Source organism: Oryctolagus cuniculus, chromosome 6 (genome assembly GCF_051225735.1).
Source record: "Oryctolagus cuniculus isolate XC-2025 breed Fujian yellow rabbit chromosome 6, ASM5122573v1, whole genome shotgun sequence".
Classification (NCBI taxonomy): Eukaryota; Metazoa; Chordata; class Mammalia; order Lagomorpha; family Leporidae; genus Oryctolagus; species Oryctolagus cuniculus.
In genome coordinates, this window is record NC_142872.1 from 60,350,640 (window position 1) to 60,377,410 (window position 26,771).

Here is a 26,771-nt window from a genome sequence, read left to right on the forward strand (position 1 = left end):
ACAGCAGATCACACGTCGTGTGATTCCACTCCTGTGCTATGTCTCGAACAGGTACATCCAGAGATAGAAAATCGGCCAGTGTGAGGGGCCAAGGGGAAACAGGGTGGGGCTGCTAATGGGTCAGGGAGGACTTTTTATTCTGGAATTGGCCAGCGGTGGGGGCCACACAACTGTGTGGATCCACAAATAAGTGGGTTTCACACGTCCCATTGGTGGACCACACAGTATATGAATTACAGTTCACTAAGCAAAAGGAGGAGAGAGGAGAGCAGCAGCGGGTGCAGCTGGGAGTCAGGTGGGGAGTGGCAGGGACGCGCAGGCCCACTGACCTCAACCTTCAGGCCGGCCTGGAAGCTGATGCCATCGGGGATGGTGGTCTGGAACTCGGCGATGGTGTAATACTCCTCTTCCACTTGTGGCGGGATGGGTGGCTTGGGCAGGTTGAGGCCTCGAGGCTGCCACGATTAAACACAGGGCTGCGTTACCCTGATGCTGAAGTGGGGTGGGGAGGGGACCATGGGACTGGGGCGCGCAGTCACCCTCGGATGGACCCTGGGAAGCCTATCCCCATTCTAAGGACCAAAAAATACAGAGGGTCACTCAGATCATCATCTCCTGATGAGACCTCGTGGGCCCTTCAACTTCACAGTGACGAGAAGCAACATAGGATGCTGAGCTACACTGAGACTATGGGGGCACGACAAGAGCCTCTGCATTCAGGAGGCCGTGACGGTTGTGGAAGGAACACAGGCTTGCCAGTCAGATCCACGAGGGCTGCAAACACTGACGATGCGTGCAATCCTGGGCAAATCACCTCCTCTTCTGGACCTCAGTTTTATTCCTTGTGGAATGCGCACATCAACATTACCTACCTGTGGGAGCTGTTCCAAGTATTAAACCAGTTAATGTAGGAAATTACTGAGTACACAGCATGGTATATAGTAGGTACTCAATAAATGGAAGACTTAAAAAAAAGAGGCTCATTTTTCAAAGTACACGTTGAATATCTCTTAACTGACATCCTTGGGACTGCAAATATTTTGAATTTTTGGACTTTTTTCAAATTTTGAAATATTTGCACTTATACAATGAGATGTCTTGGGAAGAATATCTAAGTCCGAACATGCAATTAAATCATGTTTCATGCACATCTTATACACACGGATTGGCGGTAATCTCACAGGCTATTTTTAATAATTTTGTGCATGAAACAAAGCTTCATGGTATGGAATTTTCCATTTGTGGCATCATGTTTCTGCTCAGAAAGCTTCAGATTCTGGAACTTCTGCAGTATCTTTGGGCTAGGCATGTTCAACCTGTACGGGTTAGAAAGGAGCCTACAGGATTTCACAACAGAGAACACTGGAATGGCGCCTGGGCCTCGCCAAAGCCTGGGCCTCAAGTTGCCAGATCAGAGAAGACTGATCTAAGGCAGCGAGAGGTGGGCCCAGGAGGTAGGTGCCGAGGCCTACTCGTCACAAGTACACTTTGGGACCTCAGCAAACTGTTTCCCCTGCCTGGCCCTCAATTCTTTCCAGCTGCTGATGGGCCCAGCGGCCTAACTCACAGGCTGTTGTGTGGACAGGAAAGAGAGCACCCCAGGAAAGCGCAAGGGTGTGCTAGTGGCCAGCAGTTATTCACGACACCCGTCAGGCTGGGGCCAGCTCCCAGCAGCAGGAGTGCACTTACAATGGTCATGTCCCGGCGAGGGGGCGGTCTCTGCCTCATCTTTGGCGATCCTGTGGAAAAACCAGATCTCATTTCACTGCCGAGCAGGCTTGCACAGATAAAATTCTTGAAGCAGGATCTGGGGAAGAGGTCTCCTGCAGCAGACCTGGCACAGGCTTTGTAAGGGGGTCAGCACGGCAGCCCTTCCCGCGAGAACAGCCTGATCAGAGGGGCTGCTCGCGTTGGGCTCAGGGCCCTGGATCTTTCCTATGCAGGAATGAAAGGGGCGGTGCAGAGTCCTCGAGCAGGGCAATGCTGCCCAGGAATGGCCAAAAGCATGGGCTTCAGGATAACACAGAGGAAGGGCCCAACCCAGCTCTGGGGCCTTCTGAGGGTGGACAAATTACTCCAGTCTTTGAGGCACAAGATCCTGTCCTGTACAACAGGCACAGTGTGTGTCTCCCAGGGGCAGCGGTGCAGACGGACATCTACAACGTCTGTTGTGCTCTCGGCACGTGGCAGCCACGTGAGACATGTCACGACGCACAACCACACTGACCCAAGCACGCCTGGGCTGATGATTTCAGGGGTTTCCACTCCGGAGTTGGGCTGCCCTGGCTCTGGATCTCAGCATCACAAGGAGGCTCTTGGCTCTTGGCAGATGGTAGAGGTCTCATCATGTGCCGTGGTCTGCACAGAGGCAGCTGGACATTTGGGGTGTACAGGAGAGGGCTACTCCCTCAAATACCCATTTCCCTGTTCTTCTATCAGAATAAACAGCAGCAGAGTTTTAGCCTTGATAGCATTTTAGCCTATAGAAAGACGACATTCCTCAGACTTCCTTGCAGCTATGTGTTGCCATGTGACTAAGTTCTGGCTAAGGGGACATGAGAGAAAGAGGAATGCACGTGGCTTGAGTTGTGCCCTGCACTTCTTCCCACCCTCCTTCCATGGGCTGGACTCAAGGCGAGCCACCCTGGGCCAGGGGGATGAGGGCAACACAAGAGCGATGCAGCACTAACGAGACTCGACTGCACGGAGTTGCTGAGTCAGCCTGGGCACACACTTGGACTGTTCTGTGAAAAGGAAGTAACTACGTAAATCATCTGAGCCACTGTTACTGGCTCTGTGCGTGTGGCTGTTGCGGGGCCGTTGGTGAGGGGTCTTTGTTTTAGCATCTGAACCTATATCGCAACAAAGACACAGGGACTGAGATTTTTATTTGCCCCTCTGTGTTACCAGGAATCCCCCTGTGCTCTTGGCCATGACAGATTAGAATCACAGAAACACAGGGCTGGCCAAAAACTGTATCACAAGCAAACACTGCAGTGTGTGCGTGTTTTCTCAAGGTGGCCAAGCAGAGACTGCAAAGCTTGGCTGAGGACTCAAGAAGTTCGCTGCCACTTGGTAGAAGCAGCAGGGGCACCACCTCCTCTCTGTGTAGCTGGAAGCCCTGCCCCCAACGACCAGCACGGCCCTTGTGCCAGAGCCTTGGGTACGATACAGACTGCAGTGATGAACCCTACTCTCGTGGGAAGTGGGGCACATTAAATGGTAAAGTACATGCCGGGAGGCTTTAAAAAGCAAGAGGGTTGAAGTCCTATCATTCTAGCAAACCCAACACGGGGCTGATGACTTCTTCCTCCAGCTCAGATACCGACAGTGCACAGGTACGAGCTGCCTGGGTTCAAGTCCTGGTGCCAGCATTTTACTAGGTGGGGGCCTTGGATACACTACCTCATCTCTCTGATTCCTAATCTGTAAAACAGAGCTAGGGAAGTCCCTCAAAGGTTGATAGGACGAGTCAGTAAGACTGACTGGGCCAGGAGAGGGATGCCCCTTGACCTCCACCCCGCAACATGCTGCTTTGTGGTCTGGAATGAATCAGCAGGAATTTCTGAGCCCCCGTTTCCCTATCTGCAGTACGGTGGGCAGCAGGGATGCTACACGGACAAGGTTCAATGTCTGAGAAGCTCTGAGTGCAGAGCTGGGCACCCAGTGGCCCTGGGGAGCATGGGTGGGCGTCACTCACTCTGCTTGGCGTCGCCCTCGGGCCCCGGGCGCCCTTCAAACCGGCCGTCCCTCTGGTTGTTGAGCAGCTCCTTCTCCCTGCCCACCGCATTCTGCTGCCGGGAAACACCGTCCAGGTCAAGGGCACCGGGGTGGGCGGCCGAGCCGAGGCCCAGCTTCGGGGGTAGGGGCTCCCCGCTGCTCTTCTTCAGGTATGAGGCGGGGGCCCAGCCTTCTTTGCCTTGGTACCTGGGAGAAAGAGGAAGGACGCTGGCCAGGCTGCTTTGCCAGGCTCCTGGGAAGAAGCCACACTTCCACTGTGAACAAACTTCCGGTCCCAGATGGCAGGAACCAGGGGCTACCTACCACTGCCCAAGGGCCAGAGGCCAGTGCAGGGCACATTGCCTCCAGGTGGAGCCTGAGGCCTCTGACAGCACCCACCATGGTTGACCCACCCTGCCTGGTTTGCAGCCTCCAAATGCCCCCTCTCTTTCACCCGTCCTGCCTCCCACCCCTGCCCCCTTTGACTGTGAAAGCCTTTTTCTCCACTCCTTCCCGGCGAGCACCTGCTCCTCCTGGGCTTCGCTGAGTGTCATCCCTCCCTTTCCCCAGCGCGCCCTCTCTATCCTCCCGCACACACTGGGATCCCAGCACCTAGAACACACACGGGACATTTGGACATGACGGTTCTGTCTCCCCAGTTAGCATGTGAGCTCCTGGGGGCAGGACCGTAGCCAAGTCGTCTCTAAGTCAGGGCCACTGGTGCCAGTGATTTGAATGGAGAAATCAAAGTTCAAGTGGACGAGCCGCCACAGAGCTCTGCTGCAGTGGAGGTCCCCGGAGCCGGCGCTGTGACTACAGCGATGGCGAGAATGGAAGCGGCCCTTGGGCACTTCCTTTGCTCTGTCCTCAGCACTTACAGCTCTTGATGGGATGGAAATCCAGCCATCCCCAGGAGACAGGCACTACAGGCTGAGTACCCATAATCCCCAAATCTGAAATTTCACATGCGCCAAAATCAACATTTTGGGCAACGGTATGATGTTACAAGTGGAAAATTCCACACCTGACCTCAAGCGATGGGTGCAGTCAAGACTCAGGTGCACTAAAAATATTGTATTTGACTTTTGTCAGGCTGTGCGTGCGAGGTGTGGATGCAACAAATGAGTTTCAGGTTTGGATCTGGGTCTCCTCCCCATATGTCACAGTGCATGCAAGTATTTCACAGTCTGAAGAAACACTCAGGGGATAACTCAAGCTATATTGACATCTGTGTGTGTGTGTGTGTGTGTGTGTGTTTAAAATTATTTAGTTGGGGCTGGCACTGTAGCACAGCAGGTTAAAGTCCCAGCCTGTAGTGCCAGCATCCCATATGGGTGCCAGTTAGAATCCCAGCTGCTCCATTTCCGATCCAGCTCTCTGCTATGGCCTGGGAAAGCAGCAGAGGATGGCCCAAGTCCTTGGGCCTCTGTACCCACTTGGGAGACCCGGAAGAAGCTCCTGGCTCCTGGCTTCGGATTGGCTTAGCTCCAGCTGTTGTGACCCTTTGGGAAATAAACCAGTGGATGGAAGACTCTCTTTGTCTCTACCTCTCTCAGTAACTCTATCTTTCAAATAAATACAATAAATCTTAAAATTATTTAGTTATTTATCTGAAAGGCAGAGAGACAGAAATCTCTCATCCACTGCTTTACTTCCTAAATGCCCACAACTTCCAGGGCCAGCAACCAGGAACTTGTCATGCAGATCTCCCGTGTGGGTGACAGGGACTCAAGCACTCGAGCCAGTACCTGCTGCCTTCCAGGGTGCACATTAGTAGGAAGCTATTGGGAGTGGAAGTGGGACTTGAACCCAGCCACTCTGACTTGGGATGCAGGGGTCCCAGAGGTGTCTTTACCGCTACGCCAAATGCCTACCCTGAGATCTGTTTTAAGGGCCAGGAGTCTGCGGTAGGGAGGCTGCGTATCTCACACAGGATTAAGAGCCAGCACACAGCAGAAACAAATCCAGACTTCAGCAGCTGGACCACTGTGCTCCCAACCTCTGTGCTTTGTGGCCTTTCCCAGCAGCCCTAGTTCCTGGTGCGACGCCTGGCAGAGACAGGGCAGGGCTCTGTTCTCGTTGGCTAACACGTGGATTAAGCACTTGTTTGGTGAGGGAAGGGAGCAGGTGCGGGATAGGCTGGTCATCACAGAACTGTGGCGTGGCCGACACCCTGACGGATCAGCTCACGGTTTCCCCAGAAAGGAACTCAGCGGCTGTAACCATCACTGAGTTCTCCACATGACAGAACTCAGTTTAACTGCAACGTGCAGAAGAGTCAGCGTGGACCAGCGCAGAGCTGGAGCCCAGGTGCATGCTCGTGACAGCAACTGGGCACACCTCCCCTCTCCACACTGGGGGTCACCCAGATTGCATGAAATCAGCGAGGGAGGGGGCGTTCACCATGGGAACTGGCGGACACCACGATGAGGAGCATCCTCCCCAGGCAGAGCAGGTGGTGGAACATTCATCTGCACCCCTACAAAACGGGGGCCCATGCCTTGGGGGAAAAGTTAAATACACCCAAATACAGCGAGGCCAAAGGCTGCATCAAGGATCACTTGAAGAACTGAATGGCCCCGTGTTGTAAAGAAGAAAAAAGGGCCGTTTGTAACTGGCAGTGAATTTGTAGGAAGGTGGCAACGTGCGTGGTGCAGCGTGTGTCAGTCAGTCTTATGTGCCCCCTGGGGGGATGGCGAGAAGCTGCACCCTCATCAGCCCCCGCTGGGCTCTGCACAATCGGGCCTCAGCGTGACCAGTTCAACATGCGGGGAGATAACGCCACAGCAGAGGGCAGCACGTGGGGCGGGGAGTGATGGGCGTCAGGGTGAGAAAGGAATGGGCTCGAGTGTCAGCTCTGCCATGTTCCAGCCTCCCTGGAACCTCCCGACAGCCCTCACCGCAACCTGAGTCGGAGGCAGCCGCTTCCAAGTCCCAGAGACGCTGCAAGTCCAGGGCAGCCATCACACCCACAGCTGTGTCTGCTAGCATGTGTCTGTAGCATCTTATTCTCCGGCTTCACATCTCACTCCTGAGCCCCCGTCAGGAAGCCTTCCTGAAGCCCCAGGCCAAGCAGTCCTTCTTCTGTGGGCCCCAAAGTGCCCCCTGCATCCCTCCCACTCACTGCTCATCTCACCGCCCGCTCCAACTGTTTGCCAATCCATCTTCTGTGTTCACCGCTCAGACCCCCAGCTCCCAGGATAGGGCGTGTTCCCAAACAGAATCTTAGTGTGTGTTTGTTGATGAATAAATGAAGGAATGAATGAATGCACACAGTACCCTGCGTACAGCCTCACGTGAGAGGCCCTGATGTCCTGCCACACACCAGGTCACAGAGACCCTGGCTTCCTCCCTTCTGCTCATTTCTTGGGGTCACAGCCTCACATTGGGATGAGCAAGGAGGGGCTCCCAGCACCCTTAGGACTAAAACAGGGCAAGTCTCAGGCGAGCAGGGCGAGCTGGTCACCCTACCTGCCTACGCGGCTCGGACTCCAACACTAGCTGAAAGCCCTCAAGTGTCTGAGCTCAGTTCACCTGCTTTTCCTACTAGACTCCAAGAGATGAAGGCAGATGATGGCGCAGACCCCAGGGCAGGGGACAGCTGAGACACAGCGTTCACCCGGCATACTGGTCTCAGGGTGGGGCTGCAGCGGGGCAAATCCCCAGGGGCAGCTTCAACCTCCGGCTCACGAGAGACACCTGGAGTGGGAGACCGGCCTTGCCCTCTGTGGTCCGGTATGTCTGGAGAAGGTATTGCGTCTTACAGACTTTGGGGGAAGAATGTAGGGGGAGGACAATGCCATCTGCAGCCGCTCGAGCCCACCCACTTAGAGGAGGCGGCGAGCGTACCTGATCTTCCACCAGCCTTCCAGGTTCTTCTGGATGACCTCCACCACGGCCCCCCTGTCCAGGTTCATCTCGTCCTGGTCGCGAGCTGTGTATGGGTAGATGACGGTGTACTTCTCCTCTGTGGGCACAAGGGGAGGCTGGAGTAAGCAAAGGACGCAGGGAGCCCAGCGGATGCCGACTGTGATCTGGGCCAGGCCCTCGCCCTCCACAGATTTCTGTGCACCCCCAGGCCCCCACCGAGCCCTGGGCGGCCTGGGCAAGCAGCAGAGGCAGCAGGCTGCAGGACAAAGGGCAGGTCCCAGTCCCTCTGCTACTCCTCAGCGTCACACTCATCCTCACCTTCCTCAAAGCTGGGCTTCCAGGTCGTGCCCTGGCCCACACCATCCACTACGTCAGCCCGCGGCAACCCTCAGCCTCCCGCTCTGCTTGATTCCCACCGCCTCACTCTCGGAACCACCCTGAGACACAACGAGCAACTTACTTATTTTTACATGGACTTCTCCAGCACCACGGAGGGGCCTGGGATACTGAGTAAGACATGCAGGCCCGGTGGGCACCACCTTGCCGATCATGCTGGTGGGGAGTTCAAGGATACGCAGAAAATCTGGCAGCTACAATCGCTACCAAGGATTGCATTTTCATCACCTGGCTGGTAACTGAGTTTCCTTTTTCATGAGTATGGCCAAGCCCCTGGATCCAACCATGCCTGAAGCTTTAATTCTCACCCTACTACTCTCTGGGGTCCCCTAGCCCTTAACCTACGGCCCCCTCTTCTCCCTGTGGGCTTCCTCCAGCTGTGCCCTCCACACGGCAACCTTGATGATGATGAGCCTTGCTCATCGTCACACTCAGGCACAGTGCTCCAAAGAGGAGGGAACAGCTCAACCCTCCAGTGCATTGGTGGCTGAAATGGAGAAACAAGGATGCATGTCCCAGAGGGACTAGCCAGCAGAGGAGAAGGCTTTCCTGTTCTGGTGACGTCTCAGCCCCCGAGTGAGTGTGGCTGCACCAGCTGTGTCCTGGTGGCCACGGCTGGGAGGCTGGTGCAGTCTCCAGCCCTCTGGGAACATCCCACAGGCTGTCCGTGGCCTCCTCAGCTGGTGCAGAGGGAGGCGGAAGGCACACAGGGCGTTTATTTATTGATTGACTTGGCCTGCTGACCTGCTCTGTGGGGGCTGTGCTGACTCAAGCTGCACATATCCTGTGTTCACACAGCCAGCTGTGGCCTCCTTTGCTGAAGCTGCCCTGGAGCTATGGGCTGTGAGAGGTGCACGAGGGAGCCCAACCCTGTGGATGGATGAGCGGAAGCTGTTTGGCCTGAGCAGGGAGGAGCGCTGGCCGGGTCCTGGACTGAGTGTGGTCAGTCCCCCTGGCCCGGGGCTCCTGAGGCCCAGCTCCCTCTGGCTGAACTGCACAGGGGGATTCTCTAGCACCCACGAAACCGCTCAATGATTGCCAGCAAGTCCTTGGGGACTGCATCATGGGTGCCTCCTGATGCTACAGGTCTCACACCCACCTTGCCCTTCCTCTGCCAGCCCCCCTGGCCTCCATACACATGGTTAAGCTCACCACCTTCTGGATGGAGGGGGTGGCTGTGTGCCCCTGGCTTGGCCACCGTGCTTGGTTTCAGAGACAGGACAGCACGTGACCCAAGCAGGTGAGTTGGTACCAACCTGGGGCTCGGGTTGAAGGAAAAGCTCTTGCCCACAGCAAGGGAGAGAACAGAGCAGCAGGGTGGTCAGGGAGCCCCGGAGCCTGACGGCACCTCCAAGGCCATGCCTGAAGCTAGCCTGCTCCGGGCTTCTCAGTGATGTCGATCAACACGCTCCCCTTTCTGCCTAACCTGGCTGATGTGGGCTTCTTTCCCGTGCCACTCAAGCATGCCTGACGAATAGAACAGGTCCCTGGCTCAGCAGCCCAGAAGTCCCCAGGCCTCATTCTTTAAGCTGGGAAACTTCTCAGCCCCAGGGCCGAGATACGCCCCAGGCTCACTCCTCCCGCCCCCACATGCCAACTCCCACACTCGCCAGACAGACAAGACCAGTGTGTGTCACATGCAGCAGGCACGGGCAGTCCCAGAGCTGGGAGGCTCATGCAGATGCAGGGACGCGGCTCCAAACACCAGACAGGAAGAAAACTCCAAGGCAGGCACCTGGGCGCCAGCTGATGGCATTCAAGTCCCCCAGAGTCCGGCGGCGGCCCACGGACCGGGGCAAAGACCAGTACCTCCAGGACACTGGCGGGCGGCATGTGGAGGGGAAGGGCAGAAGGCAGAGGTAAGAAGACAGCACTCCCCGGGCTTGCGGCCAAGGGGGAACCCAGCACAGCGCCCACTCAGAAGCGCATTACTCTGGAGTCCATTCCAAACCCCAGGTGTCTTAGAAAGATCCAGCGCCTGAGTCACCTTGAACTTGAGCGAAGGGGCATCTGGTAGACATGATTCCATCCCTACTGTGACTGTGAAGAGGCAGCAGGAGAAACCCTCGTGGCAAAGGGAGGAAAAGTGTACAGACCTTTAGGAAAATGTGGTCTCTTTGCCACTTTCGAGCCCTGAGATGCTGGGCAAGTCCTCTACCTTCCAGACCTGTTTGCCCATGTGTAGAGTGGGCTGATCATCAGCCCCCAGCAGAGGCACGGGGTGGTCACCACTGGCTGGAAGGGAGGCCGTAGCTGCAGGGAGCAGAGCAGGACCCACTGACGGGGGTGACTCTTGTAGCGTCACGTGGTGGTCCAGCCTCGGTGCTCGCTGTGCCCTCATGCATACACAGCCAAACAGTCTGCTTCCTCTGCGGGGCCTCGGCTGTGCTGAGTGCACAAACCACGGCCCTTCTGCTAGGCTCGGAGCATGGGAACGTCCCCTTCTCCTCACCTCTCTGCTGACACACACAGACTGTGAGTGGCTGTATGCTTGCTCAAGGCTGCCCACAAAAAGCCAGAGACCTCAATGCTACGTAAGGCAGTGTTGGCAGGGTTAACAGCAGTCCCTGGTTACCTACTGTTCGAGTTTGTGTGCATGTGGGAATCCTATATAATTTTCAAAAAATCCCCTAACAGGGGCAGGCATTTGGCCTAGAGGTCAGGATGACCACATCCCATACTGGAATGCCTGGGTTCACTTTCCGGCTCTGGCTCCTGATCTGTTTCTTGCTAACACGCATTGTAGGAGGCAGCAGTGATAGTTCAAACAGTTAGGTTCCTCCCACTCAGGTGGGAGCTCCTGGCTTTGGTCCCCCAGCTGTTGTGGGCATTCGGGGATTGAACCAATGGATGGGAGCTCTATGTCTGTCTCTTCACTCTACCTCTCAAAAAAACAAACAAACTGAAAAACACAAAAACAAAAACAAAACAAAACCAAACCTCCAAAACTCAAAAAAATCCCACCAAGAGCCAAAAAGCAAAATCCCACCAGCATATGAAGGGTTTGCAAAAAGTATATGGAAAATACATGTTATCAAAAAACTATGCACACATTTAAAAATATTTTCCCCAATACATTTATCTTTTAGTCCCACTTTCCATGAACTTCTTGAAGCCTTAGCTGCCACCATCGTTTCCAGTTGCAGCTGGGGCTTAGAGAGGTTCAGTCACCGGCCCGAGAGCCCTTCGCCAGTATGTGATGTTCAAATCCAGGTCTGTCTCCAAGACCCCTGCTGAGGAGTGAAGGGAACTCCTGCTCCACTCTCAGGAATGTTTCCAGGGGGAGAGGGAGGTGGCTTGGTATTGCCGATGTGGTAGGACACGTGGAAGAAGGGCCGGCGGAAAACGGAAGCGTGTGGGGCAGTCAGCCCCCACCCTGCACCTCGACACAGCCGTTTAACCACCAGAGGCAGCAGAGGTCTTTCCACAGAAGGCATCAAGTGCCTTGCAAATGAGAAGGAAGGAAGCAGTGCCTGACCACCAGAACAAGTCTAGGGGGGAGCAGTGAGGCATGGACAGAGGGCAGGCTGGGGTCCCCTCGGGGTCGCGTGAGGGTGTCAGGGCCCCAGGGAAAGCACTGCCCAGGCTCACTCAGTCTGGCCCCCAGAAGCCCCGAGAAGGGGCAGGCTTGTTGTTCTGCTTTAATTCCACTGCCTGGCTTCATGGTCATGGCCACCGAGCCTGAGACGGAGAGATTTGGAGGCAGAGGCTGCAGGGGAGGAGAGGTGAAGAGGTGACCCAGCAAGGGCCGTGGCCGCACGGGCTGTCCCCAGCACGTGCAGGCTGGGGCTCCTTCCTACCTTCTTCAGACTGCATGGAGAACTCGTCCTGCACTCCGTCCTGCCCTTCCAGACAGGTGGCAGGGACCCAGCCTTGCTCCTCAGCCGTGCTGACGAACCACCAACCTGGGAAAGCGAGAGTGCACAGTGGCATTAGTGGGGCGCAGCGTCAGAACCCGACCCAGGTGTCGCCCCCTCGGTGTCCACGGGGGACTGGTTTCGGGACCCCTCCCCCCACCCTGAGACACCAAGCTCCCAGGCTGCTCAAGTCCCTCATATCAGATGGCACAGCACGAGGGGACTTCAAAATGCTTGTGGAAAATGGAATTAAAAGATAAGTGGATTTTGGTGCAAAAAACCCTTGAAATCCATGCACATGAGGGGTCTTGAAAAAGTTCAAGTAAAGTATGTACTGAAAAAAACTGCATGGATTTTAATTGTTTTATGCAGCAAAATGAATATACTTTAAATCTTATTTTCCCAGAACTTTTCGAAGGCCCCTCAGGTTTTGCACTGAACCTACAGACATCCTGTGCACTTTAAATCATCTCCAGATGACTTGCAAGCTGCTACAATGGGAGCGCTGTGTAAATAGTCGTTTTGCTGTGTTGCTTAGGAAATAATGACAAGAAAAACACGTGCACATGTTTAGTACACACACAAGGTTTCGGAACATTTTCCATCCATGGGTGGTTGAAGTCACCAACAGGGACCCCGCGGACACCGAGGGCTGACTACATTCAGCCACTGGGTGCCTTCACACCCACGGAAAGGCCAAAAGCTTACCATTCAGCCTTAACGACCATGAACTACCAATGTTAGCTGCCGACTGCTACACCCAGGCTAACCAGACTCTCCTGAGCTTGGAAGACAGATGAGAAAGACCATGCAAAATGACAAGAACAAAGAATGTCCACCTCCACTGAGATGCGATGCCCCAAGCACTTTCCTTTTATTATCTTATGAATGCTTCACATCACTGGCCCCACTGCACAGATGAGGAAGCTGAGGCTGGAAGAGGGACACAGACTTGTCCAAGTTCATACAGCCGCGGCGGAGCTGTGGTTTTTGCCCAGGGCTGTCCGATCCTGAAAGTGTTGCCCTGAGACCTAGCTGGGACTCTGACCTAGCATTCGCTCAGTTCCAGGGGGAATCCAGCCGCAGAGGCAACTGCTGGAGAGGACTCTCACCCAGCCACGGGCGTCTCCTGAGAAGGGCTCGCGTGGGCTTGTGGTAGGCCCCCATCCCTGGAACCTGTGACTATATTAAGTTACATGGCAATGGGGAACTAAGGTTCCTATCTGCTGACTTTAAAATAGGGAGATCATTTGGGATTATGAGGTTAAGTCCTGGAAGACAGAGGCAGAAGACTCGGGAAGACAGGGCTATGGAAGACAGACATGGAGAGGTGAGGCATTGCTGGCTTTGAAGATGCAGGAAGGGGCTGGGGCCGAGGGATGTGGGCAGCTTCCAGGAGCTGGGAAAGGCAAGGAAACAGATCTTAACCAGAGCTGCTGAAGCAACACATCCTACCAGTACCCTGTGTGTGCATGGAACTCCAGGGCTGATAAGCCTAGGGGCCAGTGAGGCCAAAGCCTGTGAAGCCGGCATCCCACACCAGTGCCGGTTTGAGTGGAACTGGAGGCTCAGTGACTTGCTCAAGGTCACAGATGATATTAGTGGCCACTGCCACATGAAAGCCACAACAAGCTGTTGTCTATGCCACTGCTTTTGGAGAGGAACTGCCCATTCCCTGCTCTCCCCCTCTGCCTTCAAGGGTACGCAGCGGCTGCTTTGTGGCTAAGGAAGGCGAGAGAAGGAATCCCACACTTTGGAAGCACCTACTACGTGTCATACACAGGCACTCTATTTCTGTATCTGGTAGATGAGCAGAGAAATAAAGCCACATGGACTGCTGGGAAATGCGGAGTTCAGGTGGAAATCAGGCTCCACACCTAAATCACACCACATTCTGCCCCAGGCCCGACCAGTGTATGTGGCCAGGGGGCCCTGGGATGGCAGGCGGGCCGAGTGACAGGTGCAGTGTCCGTCCCACGAAAGCCCAGCGCTGATGCAGTCTTCTTGAAGACCCCAGGGGTGACAACAGGCAAATTAATGCGTAAATGTTCCGTGAAGTGCGCAACACTGTGTCTCCAGGTGCTTTACAAGCCTGAAGGAGTTTGCGAGGCATGAGCCTCAATAAACCAGCAACACCTGAGCCAGCAGGACGCTGGTGAGTGGGGCCAGCACTAACCAACCCCGGAGAGCACTCTAGGAGGCCCTCCGCCTGCACTGGGTAAGGTAGTTTCTCAGTGCCCAAGAGTTTCCCGTGCGGGGGCTGGGTGACAGTGTGGGGTGGGGAGGTTCCCACCTGACTCATTCTTCTCGATGATGTCCACCACCTGCCCCACGCTGAGGCTGATCTCCGAGCTCTCCTGCTTCTGATAGTTGGCCACCACCACGTACTGCTCCAGGACCATGGGGTCCACCGAGGCCAGGTCACCTCCTTTGGACAACAAAGAACAATCACATGTCACAGCTGCCACCACCATGCATAAAGGAATAGGAATCAGGGGAGCAAGGTGGGTCAGGACCCTCCAAATAGATAAAGCAGCCAGTCCAGGACTCAGTGCAGCTCAGTGCAGGGTGACCTCATAGGTGTGTTTTTTATTCATTTGTTCACTCTGCCACCAGAATTTACCAATGACTGAAGGGTATGTGTGTGTGTGTGTGTGTGACTACGAAGATGTGGTATCTGCCCCGAAGAAGCTGACAGCCTAGTGGAAAGTTCATTCATTCACATCTATCTATCCTTCTGCCAGCATCCATCATTCATCCAACCAGACAGCCATCCATCCACCCGTCATTTATCTAACTAAGCATACATCCATCATCCGTCCCAAGCCACTCAGTCATCAATTCACGAAGGCACTGGTGATGTTCCGGGTACTCTCAGGTGCTGGGAACAAAAGCAGATGAAACAGGTGATTCCCAGCCTCAGGTAACGCAGTCTGGGTGGGGAGACAGACACACCCGTAAGTCCACAGTGTGAGTAGTATACAGACACACTTAAGTATGAGCTGGCGATGGCTGAATTGCTGGGGCAGTGAGTGAAGGGGAGAGACAAGGCTTTGTTGAGCAGGGTGGTCAGGAAGACCTCCCCAGGGAGGTGACATGGAGCGGAGACACAGCCGAGGGGAGACTGGGATGGGAAGGGGGAGACTGGGACGGGAAGGGGCCGGGAGCTTTTGCTCTGGGAGGGGGCTGGTGGCTGAAGCCCCATGAGTAAGGAAAGCATGCTCACAACCGAGAGCCCAGAGGTTAGGCCTGGCTCACAGCAGGCGGGGCTGCACGGGTAAAGGAAGCAGTGTGGACTCTGGGGGTGCGCCTTCGGCATGAAGGTTAAGGCACCACTTGGGACGCCCACATTCCGAATCAGAGTGCCTGCTTCAGGTCTTGCCTCCTCCATTTTTGATCCAGCTTCCAGCGGAGGTGCATTCTAGGAGGTGGCAGTGATGGTTCCACTAACTGGGCCCCTGTAACCGGCATGGGAGACCCAAAAGAAGCTCCTGGCTCTGGACTGGCACAGCCCTGGCCATTCCGGCTGTTTGGGGAGTGAACCAGCAGATGGAAAACCTCTCTCTCTGTCTCTCCCTCTCTTCATCTTTGATTCTGCCTCTCAAATCAATAATAAAATCTTTAAAAAAATATTTATTTCTTTACTTATTTGAAAGGCAGAGTGACAGACAAGAAGAGACAGGGAGTATGGGAAGGCAGAGATCGGTCTCCAGTCCGCAAGTTCACTCCCAAATGCCCACACAGACAGGGCTGGGCCGGCCTGAAGCCAGGAGCCGGAACTCCATCTGGGCCTCCCATGTGAGAGGCAGGGACATAAGACCCACCCCAGATGTAACTTTGGAAAAGCCGCAGGGTGAGTGCATCGAGAGAGCAGCTTGCCACATGTGATCACAGGGCTCTGGGTTTCTGAACATCTTGACTTCAAATATCCCTTCTTATTGTTTTCATAAATCATTGATAAATGCAGGAAATTCCACCCTTCTGCGCCCAAATACATCTGGTAGTGGAGTGGTGTGTGACAGCTGACTCACCGGCCTGCCCTGGGGAGCAACCACAGCTGACAGCTACCATTGAACTTCTGCCCTCTACTGGCAACCACAGGGACTCCTTGATGAGAGTAGCAGAGGCTTCAGTCAAGCCGGGACCCAGTTAAGCCGGGTTACTTTGTTCATAAGTTCACCTGCTGGGGCCGCTGGGGCACAGCAGGTTAAGACGCTATTTTAACGGTTTGAGTCCCAGCTGCCCTGCTTTCAATCCAGCTCCCTGCTAATGTGCCCGGGAGGGGAATGGAGGATGATCCAAGTACTTGGGCTCCTGCTACCCACACGGGAGACCTGGATGGAGTTCTGGGCTCCAGGCCCAGGCCCAGTTGTTGCAGCCATTTGGGGAGTGAACAAGTGGGTAGATCTCATTGGTATATCTCATTCTCTCTCTGTCTCTCGCTCCCTCTCTGCTACTCTGCCTTTCAAATAAATAAAACAAATCTTTTTTTCCCTTAAGTTCCACTGCTGCCAGCCTGTTTTAACACCTGATAGCAGCACTAGTGTACCACATTACAATTTTTAGGACCTCTGACAAATGCACTGCTCTGTTCGTTTCTGCACCGACTCTCCTGATTGCAAACGGCATGTGGCAAAACTAGGAACGGAGTCAGAATCAGGGAATCATGGGACTTGCCATGAGCATGACAGGAAGCCAGGAGATGAGCATTTAGACTCTGGGCTGGCAAGCGCACATCCTAGCCTAGTATAGGGCCTGGGCTGGCACCTCCTCTATACCTTGGGGAAGATACCCACGAGGACAGGATCAGCTCATTCAAATGTGTCCCCATGACTTGAGGGAAGGGGGAACCACCTGGAAGGCCCGAGTGTGACATTCCCTCTGCCTGCAAGGCAGGACTCTGTGTGAGAACACGCATTTCCACCGGGGTGTCCAACAACAAACCAAGCACACCAATTATTTTCTCTGTTACTGTCACACACAAGATCTGGGGCTTAGCCTGTGGTTCTCTGCCATGAAGTGGTTCAGAGAAGAGTGCATGGAGCTACTTTTTTAGCCTTTCTTCTTGAGCAAGCCTTTTGCATGTGACTTGGTTCACTTTACAAAAACGCAGGAAAAAGAACCCCCCAGTCATTTGATCCACCAGGAATCTCAAACTGGGCTTCAGACCATTTAGGTGCCACGTGAAGACACTTACTGGTGAGACGCGATATTGCAGCCAAGCTCTACTAGTGCCTCACCATTATCACAGTAATCCCAAAGCTGAGGCACGTAGCTAAATTCTAGCAGCTGCCAAGTATGAGATCAAAGGATTCCGAGGCAAGGACTGTCACTCTTGTGGCCTAGCCGACGATATGAGAGAAGGAAGAGTCCAGGAGGAAGAAGCTGGCTTGACAGTAAAAGGGAGATTTTTATCATTAAGTCCTGTCACCTGGGACAGTGCCTAACCCACTGCAGAGGCTTTCAATCCGGGTGTTTTCTTCCTTCAGTGGTTAAAGTGGACTTCCCTTCCGGAAACCCTCTTTATGCCAGGCTTGCTCAGAGAATCAGCAAACAAGACTGCTTCCACCAGTAAAGGAAGAAAAGTTTCCCTGAAAGAATGAGACGATTTGTTGCACTGTGACAAGGGGGTTTTGCCTGTTTCTTTGTTTCCTGCAGGATAAGCAGAACTTGAGGCCACGTTAGCCAGAGTCCGCAGGGACAGCCAGGGGGTTGTGAGAGGGAAGTGGCAGAGACAGATCCGCCTTCTTCCACCGACAGTTCTGGCACAGGAATGTGGGCCATTCGTCAGAAAAACATTAAATTCCTTTAAAATTAAATCAAGAAGGCTGGCTCTAAAATAAAGGAAGCGTTCGAAGGTCAGTTAGGGAACAAGGCTAATCCCAGCATGGGTTCTCTGAATGAGGAGGGGTGCCGTGTGCCACGTGGCTGAACTATGAATACACCTTCCACTGCCCCTGCAGGTGCATGATGGGCGTGGTCACCGCAAATGAGAGCTTCCTGTCTTTCCAGACCAGTCTCTGCATCAGGCTCGGCAGACAGCACACCTGGTTTTCACAACCCCCCAGAGCCGTCGCCTTCCTCCCACCCGCTGCTTCCAGGGAAAGTGGCTGCATGTTCAAAACCAGAAACTCTGTGACCGGCCCGAGAGTGGCAGCTCCTCGCTGTCTTTTCAAAGAAACATATAGCCGGCGCCGCGGCTCACTAGGCTAATCCTCCGCCTTGCGGCGCCGGCACACCGGGATCTAGTCCCGGTCGGGGCGCCGAATTCTGTGCTGGTTGCCCCTCTTCCAGGCCAGCTCTCTGCTGTGGCCAGGGAGTGCAGTGGAGGATGGCCCAAGTACTTGGGCCCTGCACTCCATGGGAGACCAGGATAAGTACCTGGCTCCTGCCATCGGATCAGCGCGGTGCACCGGCCGCAGTGCGCCGGTTGCAGTGGCCATTGGAGGGTGAACCAATGGCAAAGGAAGACCTTTCTCTCTGTCTCTCTCTCACTGTCCACTCTGCCTGTCAAAAAAGAAAAAAAAGAAACGTATAATTATCCCCGGGCTCAAGGACTATTTACAGCTTGAGCAGGATACCACGGCCTGGCCAGTACCTATTAGAAAGTACAGCCATAAACAGACTGGCTGGGAAAAGGCTAGAGTTAAATCCAGATGCCGTACCTCGACCCAGAGAGATCTGAATCCTCCCTCCCCTCCCCCATCTTCCCTCTAAGAATGGCCCGGGGGGAGGGGCCGGCAAAGCTGACTGCAGCCTCTACGGGGGCACCTCTGGTGCTGAGGATGACCATGGCTGTTGAATGTGCAATTGCTACTGAAGGGGGTCAGGGACACCGGTGTGCTTTAAGTAACAGCAGTGGAAGCAGCAATGAAAATAGCAGAAAACATACATCCTTACAATGTGCCAGGCACTGTTCTAAGGCTTCACCGGACGGATTACTATTATCATTGCCATTTTACAGAGAGACACTGACAGGCAGCATCCTTTACCACACGTGGGATCTCTGCTTGCCTTGCCCCGCCCTTGCTTTATGCTTATCAAATCCCCCAGCCCTCCTGGAACTGAAGGACATTAAAGAACTTGGAATCCCAGAAGGTCTGAAGGCCGCACTGGCTCCAGGTGAGTGTGGGCCAGGGTCTCTGCCGTTGTAGGAGGTGCTCTGCGTGGTGGGAAGAAAAAGCCGGGCTGTTGCTAACCTGGGTTTTCATGAGTCCCAGTCCCGTGAGAACTCAATCACTGTTCCGTGTGGACAGATTCCCACTGCTCTCCCCAGGACTGCTTCTGATCAAAGCAGCTGTGTCGTCCAAGGAATGAGGGGATCGTCAGGAAGGAGGAGGACTGACTTCAGGGGCAGTGGAATGAGTGCGTGAATTGCTCCAGGTTGCATTTGCCTCTGCCCAGAATGGTGGCTTCCTGTAGGGAACTGCAGAGGCGGGGGCCCCACGCTGCGGCCACCGAACGGATCGGGCCCAGATGGACAGCACAACCCCACCTCCCAGCCTGCAGGTGTGCTGGCTCCTCGCTCAGAGTGCCCTGCACTGCGTGGGAGTCATTCTCCAGGACCCATGGTCCCCTCTTCCTGACCCCTTCCCAGCACATGAGAAGCAGGCTCTGAGCTACCCCAGGACTCTGCACAAAGCAGAACAAGGGCATTTCACCCCCCACAGCGAGCCTGGGTAGACGCCTGTGTGCTTCCTGAAGGCATCCTCAGGGAAAGGCACCAGGTCTCATCTACCTCGAAATGCTCTGGCACAGAGTGAAACAGGCTCAGATCCTTTTGGGTAACAGAGTGGACAGCAGCCAATCAATCAAACATTGACCCATCCTTTCATCCATCCATCCATCCATCCATCCATTAAGCATCAAGGAATCATCCATCCATCTGTCCACACACCAACCCACCCATCAATCTATCCATCCAACAAACATCAATCCATCCATTCACCATCCATCCATCTATCCATTAAGTATTAATGCATCATCCAACCATCCATCAACCCATCCGTCAGTGCATCCATATACCCACTCATCCACTCATGCATGCATCTATCCATCCATCTACCCAGCATTCATCCATCCACCTGTTCACATCACTGTATCCCCGATGTGGAACCCAGGGCCTGGAACCCAGCCAGTGCTCAGTAGGAGTATGAGAAAGTGGAAAATATGCTTACCAGATTTCTTTTTCCCAATGTGCTCCCTGTAAAGGAAAGAAAGGGGACGAGATGGAGAAACAAGTCAGTATTTACTGTGTATTGACAAGTTAGTCAATGCATTTCCCACCCCACAGCGCCAGCCAATGAGTACAATCCAAGCCGGCCCTAGGGACCCAGACTTCTTCAAAAAGAAAGAGTTCGTTCCTCTTAGGTCCTGGCACCCTAGGGACCAATGTCTCCACTGATTGGTAGCAGAGAGGGCCCTAGGGAGGAGTCGAAAGGCGCTCCACAGTCTAGAAACAGGAGTCAGGCCCCACATTGCATGAGCTGCCTCCCTGTCAGGCACAGTGGAGGTCCCTGTCTCACTGCGCGGGCTCCCTGAAGCCTAGACTTGGAGCCGAAAGTGCCTGGTAGAAAGGGGAATGCACGGAGCCTGGGGAGGAGTGCAGACAGCAGGGCACACGACACTTAAGCAGCGCCAATGCCGGTTACAGTGACACTCCTCACGCCTGTAGGAGGGCTGCAATCAGAACAGGAACAACACATGCCGTTGGGGGTGCAGAGTCGGCACTCACACGTGGCTGGTGGGGACGCGAGGCAGGGCAGCTGCTCAGACAGGATTACCATGAGACACTATGAGTGACATGGTGGGGGGCACTACCCTAGGCTGAAATTCAAAGGGAATGATAAGGACTCCCTTACACTTATCAAGCATCACAATTCCCACTACGACTGTGTGTGACTACAGTGCGACAAATCAGGGCATAGAGAGGTCCTTTCAAGTCAATTATGCCAGTGGTAATAAGGTATCCGATAATTGGATTGGGACAGATGCTACCATCCGGTGCCAGCAACCTGCTAGGCCCTTGCAGCTCACTCAGGAAATACAAAAGCCATAACAAGTACTATTTTTATCCCCATTTAGTAGGTAAGGAAAAGGAGGCACAGAGAGGTTCAGTAACTTGCCCAAAGCCACAGGGCTAGCCAAACAGCCCAGCCAGGATCTGGGCCCCACTGTATCCATGTTGTTAAAAACTGAGATTAAACACGCCATACCATTCATCTGCAAGCATGCAATCGGCTGGTCTGTTGTACATCCACAAGGCTGTGCAACCATCTAATTCCAGAGCGGCTTCACCCACTCCTCTTGGTCCCTAGCCATCACAAACCTGCCTGCTGCATCCTGAGATTTGCCTATGCTGGACACTTCCTACAAATGGAACCACACAGTGCCTTCTCGTGTCTGGCTTCTTTCTTAGCAAAATGTTTTCCCGATCTGTCCGCGTTACAGCGTGTACCATACTTCATTCTCTTTCACGGCTGCATCATGCCCCATCATAAGGGACCCTAATTTGTTTATCTGTTCACCATCTGATGGGCGTTTTGGGGTTGTTTCCACTCGGTGGCTATTACAAAGAACGTGTCTCTGCACATCTGCATGCAAGCTTGTTTCATTTCTCTTGCATTCACACGTGCGAGCAGAATTGCTGGGCATACGGTGACTACTGAATTGAGAAGCTGCCAGGTTGTTTTCCACAGCAGCTGCCCAACTCTACCATCCCCACCTGCAATGTACGAAAGCTTGGCCTCTCTGCCTCCTGGACAGCACGTGCTGCTGGTGCCCTGACCGCAGCCGTCCCTCGGCTACGAAGAGGCGTCTCACCCTCGCTGGGACTGGCACTTCCTGCGGGCTGATGATGTGGAGCGTCTTATCACATGCTTATTGGCCACTTGTGCATCTTCTCTGGAGAGACACCTGCTCAGTGTCTGATTCTAAAGTCTGGGTTTTTAGCCACCACGGAATCACGCTCAGGGCAAACTCCAGAGAAGGAAGGGAGCGAGGCCAGGCCCGGGAGCCTGGGGCCGCAAGTCCTGGACGCCTGGCCCTGCAGTGGAGCTGAGCTGGGCTGGTCCTGACGTCCTACGTCCTCGAGGCTGGCTTCATAGCCCTCGGACAGGGAAGGCAAAGGGCAAGAGCGGGTATCCTTGCTCCCTTTCACTTGCGCTTGCTCAGTCCAGGGTCCTGGAAGGACTGCTGCACCTGGCCTGACCCACTGAATGCTCTGGGGTGACCCTTCCATGTTGCAGGAGCAGACGCTGAGGTCCAGAGATCCCTGGGGTTCTAGTCCCAGGAAGTCTGGCTGCAGTCTTTGACTGTCTTTCCATGTGCTAACCAGGGCCCCCTGAGGCTGCCTCTCCACAAAGCACCGCCTCCAAGAAGGGCCACCCAGGCTGTGAGCCCGGCCACAGTCTGAACTAGCTCAAGGCCTGGGCTCCTGCTGCCTGCTTCCCCTGGCCCAGCAGGGGCCGAGGGCAGGACTGCGTGGGGGTGTCCCCATTCAAGGCAGCAAAACCCTCCTCCGAGAAAACCACTCCGAGAGAACCCTTCACTTCCCTCCCTGGAAACCCACTAGGGAAGACCCAGAATTCCCGTCCCCAGCCCTAACTTGGGTATGAGCTTCGGGATCCTGACCGAGAGACTGAGCCTGTCCAGCAGCCATCTTTGCCATGCACTGCTCCCTAAACCAAGGACGAGGGTCCAGCTGAGCCTCCCTGGTGCGCTCCAGAGCCGCCTGGGGCCCCGGACAACTTCTCCCCTACCTGTTTCCCTCCCCTGCAAAACTTGGCTTAGAAGCAGGAAAGCTTCGGTAAGCACTGGCCCCACGGAGACAGTGGGCTTCACACGCAGGACCCTGATGCTCAGAAAAGTCAGGTCACCTCTCTAAAGCCACACAGCTGGGAAGGGACAGAGATGGCACCTACCCCTTCCTGCCAGGAAACCTCTTGCAACCAGACACACAGAAAAAGTTCACTCAGGGGTGGGCATTTGATGCAGAGGTTGAGATGCCACCTCGGACACTCAAGTTCCATATCAGGGTGCCCAGACGAGTCCCTGCTCCTCCACTTCAGACCCAGCTTCCTGCAAATGTGCATTCTGGGAGGTGGCAGATGACGGGTCAAGTACGTGTGTCCCTGCCACCCATGAACCAGATGGAGTTCCGGGTTCCTGGGTCTGACCTGGCCTAGATCACGAACTCAAGCATTTTGACCCTGACTATCAGAGGAGGAGCTATGAAAATTGTGTACCTACTATGTGCCAGACACTGCACATACATTCTGTGTCCCAGCCTCACCACAGCACTGAAAAAATCAGCCATTTGTTAGTATTCTTCCCTTTATGTAGTGGGGAGAGGCAGGTGTGGCCCAGCAGTGAAGACAATGGTCAGGACACCTGTGTTCCAGATGGGAGTGTCTGGGTTTGAGTCCTGGTCCTGCTCCTTCTTTCAACTTCCTGCTAACGCACACACTGGGAGGGCAGCAGGTGATGGCAAGTGCTTGGGTCGCTGCTACCCATGTGGGAGACCCAGACTGAGTTCCCAGCTCCTGGCTCCAGCTTGGCACAGCCCTTGCTATTGTCGCCATCTGGGGAGTAACTAGCAGATGGGAGCTCTCTCTCCCTCTCTCTCTCAAAAGAATAACTAAAAATAAAGATGTGAGTTAACAGACTCTCCTTAAAGTATGAGAACACAGCTAACTCCAGCAACAGGGGAAGCAGTGGATCCTCTGAATGACCATGCACAGTAGCCCGGGGGATTTTGGTGGTCACTGTGACTTGAGTCCCTGGCTGCAGAAGATTGCTGGTCACTTCCTGATGTTCCCATCCGTCATTTCACTCCAGCCTCCAATAATCCCACCACAGGGCAGAGCAGGTGACGTGATGTCATCAGAAGGGAGGAGTGATGGGTCCGCCTGGGTAGAAGGGGCAGGCAGCTCCCTGTAGACACGGGCTGTGTCTGTGCCACTCATGCTTATGTCCCGGCGCCCAGCACTGGGCCTGGGGACCAACAACGCTGGGCCTCCTGGCTGGAGGTGGCGTCGGGTCAAGAACTCTTGGCCCCGGAGCTGTTTCTACAAGCAGCAGCCAGCAAGCAAGAGTGGAACATACTGCCATGGCCACCAGAGACAGGAGGCCAGAGAGTGTCACAAGCCACCTGACATTGCCCCAACAGCCTGACTCCTCCAGAGGGCTGGCAGTCACTCTGTCCTCACTGTCACTGTCACCCTTGGGGGCACTCCTGGTCCCTCTTCACAGTGCAGTAAGCAGAAGCCCTGAGGCCAAGTGAGTGAGCCTAAGCCTAGGCAGCCCAGGAGAGGTGAAGCCAGGACTAGAACCATGGGCTCTTCGCTGTTCTTCCATGTGGTCCCTCTTGTGGGAAACACACACAGAGGCTGCTCAGAGCTTAAGTTCAAATTGGGCGGACCTGGAGGAAGTTCACTTCCACCTCATCCAAACTGCATGACCCTGGGCAGGTCTCTTATTGTCCCGAACCTCACCTTCCTCATCTGTAAAATAGGAATGATCGTTTTTATCTGGTTGCTTTTTTTCTTTTCTTTTCTTTTTCTTTTTCTTTTTTTTTTTTTTTGAGATTTATTTAATTGAAAGGCAGAGATAGAGAGAGATTTTCCATCTGCTGGTTCATTTCCCAAATGGCTGCAATGAGCCAGGAGCTTCATCTGGGTCTCCTACATGGGTGTAAGGGCCCATGAGTTTGGGCCATCCTCTGCTGCTTTCCAGGGTGCATTAGCAGGGAGCTGGATAAGTGGAGCAGCTGGGACTCAAACTGGTGCCCATGTGGGATGCCAGTGTCGCAGATGGCAGCTTAACCTGCTACACCATAGCACCAGCCCCATTAACTGGTTGCTTTTGAACGTGATAAACTCCATATTCTTTGAGTCATCTTGCCTGGAAACTATCTGAAGCCAGAGGCTCTGAGCCTCGATTAGCAATTTAACCCTGAAAGGCAAGGAGGACCACAGAGACAGGTGCTTTGAGGACATTTCACTGTGTACTGTGACGGCCTTAAAAGCTGGGGAATGTTTACCAGACACAAACATCAAAAACACCAGGGAGGAACCGTTAGCCAGTGTGGGCTAAAGACTCTCAGCAAACAGGGCAAACAAGCTTACAAATCCGCCTTTCACGGGTTTTGTCCTCACCTTTTAACTGATTAAACTGTGCTTAAAACCCCACCCCCTCCTGGGTCTGCTGCTCTTGGAGCCCCTCCCTTGGCCACTGCAGCAGGTTTCTGACTTAAATAAAACTTGCTTTTCTCTCTCAAAAGTAAAAAAGAACCAAAACTCACAGTATCACAGTTATACTAATTCTGTATCTTTATCTTTTTTTTTTTTTTTAATTTATGGAACTGTGTCTTGGCTCCCACGCTGGCGAGACATTCCCTCGTGATTCAAAAGGCTGGCAATGTGGAGTCCCTGGGGACTGTCTCTGTGTGCTCTGGAGCTGTGCTTACCCTGTGCTGGTCCCAGGATACGGCATCTACTGGATCTGACTCAGTTTACTCATCTGTGTGTGGGGTGAACCCCTGGTCCTGAGCGACCCCCTCCAAGGTGTGTGCCACCTCTGCTTGATCCTGAAGGTTGCTGCATGTGCACCCAGACAAATGTCCTGGCTTCTCTTCTTAAAATTCTTTGATGCTGGGGCTGGTGCTATGACGTGGCAGATTAACGCCCTGGCCTGAAGTGCCGGCATCCCATATGGGCACCGGTTCAAGATCCGGCTGCTCCACTTCCATTCCAGCTCTCTGCTATGGCCTGGGAAAGCAGTGGAAGATGGCCCAAGTCCTTGGGCCCCTGCACCCATGTGGGAGACCCAGAGGAAGCTCCTGGCTCCTGGCTTCGGATCAGCACAGCTCCAGCCGTTGTGCGGCCAATTGGGGAGTGAACCAGCAGATGGAAGACCTCTCTCTCTCTATGCCTCTCCTCTCTCTGTGTAACTCTTGACTCTCAAATAAATAAATAAATCTTAAAAAAAAATTCTTTGATGCTTTGTCCTGACAATTCTATTTTAAAAATAAATTTTGTGATCCCAACAGATTCCCTTCCAAAAAGCAACCGGGGTCTTTCTATCAGGACCTGTGTCAAATGCACAGTGCACTCTCTGACATCCGCTGTCTGTGGAGCAGGTGTCAGCCGCGGCACTGCTGCCACCATGGGCAATCGGTGGGCAATTGGCAGGCTCAAGCGAGGAGCATCCACATGAGTGCTGCTTTGAGTCCTGGCTGTTCACTTCCAATCCGTCTCCTGGCTACTGTGCCTGGGAAAGTAGGGAAGATGGCTCAAGTGCTTGGGCCCCTGCCTACCAGCTGGGAGACCTGGATGGACTTTCAGGCTCCTGGCTTCGGCCTGGTCCAGTGCTGGACATTTGCGGCCATTTGCAGTCATTTGCAGCCATTTGGGGGAGTGAACCAGCAGATGGAAGCGCGCGCTCTCTCTCTCTCTCTCTCTGTAAGCAGCTCAAATAAATAAATAAAACAAACAACAAAGCACCAGGCATAGGTCGGTGTTGGTGGCAGGCAGGGGAGTTGGTGCGTACACTGGCAAATGGGCAGTGTTTGATTTTATGCGATGCTGCTGTGTGTCTAGGGCACTGGATGTGCAGGGACAGCTGAGCCTGTCCACTGCAGGGAGAAGTGAGAGGGAGGCAGGACTGGACCACCGGGGAGCCTCGCTGGTCAGGATCACACAATGCCACTGCCGCTCGTTGGCCCTAGGGCCTGCAGGTCTGTCATTATGCATCCACATCTAATCTGAGATGCTTCAGAAACCAAAACTTTGAGAGTCAACATGACACCACAAATGAAAAATTCCACACCATGAAATTAGAAAACACTGCACACAATCACCTTCAGGCTATGCATAGAGTGTGCACGTGAAACCTAAATGAAACTTATGTTTAGACTTGGGTCCCATC

General features: G+C 54.0%; 1 protein-coding gene across 2 annotated transcripts in view; it reads right to left on the minus strand.

The window, feature by feature from the left end:
* SH3PXD2B (SH3 and PX domains 2B) overlaps positions 1-26,771 on the minus strand; it is a 107,801-nt gene that overhangs the window by 15,100 nt on the left and 65,930 nt on the right. Inside the window, exons 6-13 of one of the 2 annotated variants that reach the window (XM_089336212.1) lie at positions 20,021-20,046; positions 14,137-14,271; positions 11,787-11,891; positions 9,722-9,805; positions 7,570-7,687; positions 3,701-3,927; positions 1,690-1,739; positions 330-455 (exon numbers count right to left, since the gene is read on the minus strand). In XM_089336212.1, coding sequence (XP_089192338.1) covers positions 330-455; positions 1,690-1,739; positions 3,701-3,927; positions 7,570-7,687; positions 9,722-9,805; positions 11,787-11,891; positions 14,137-14,271; positions 20,021-20,046 — 871 coding nt within the window. The remainder of the gene's footprint in view (positions 1-329; positions 456-1,689; positions 1,740-3,700; positions 3,928-7,569; positions 7,688-9,721; positions 9,806-11,786; positions 11,892-14,136; positions 14,272-20,020; positions 20,047-26,771) is intronic. The other variant, XM_051843617.3, reaches the window with a different exon arrangement.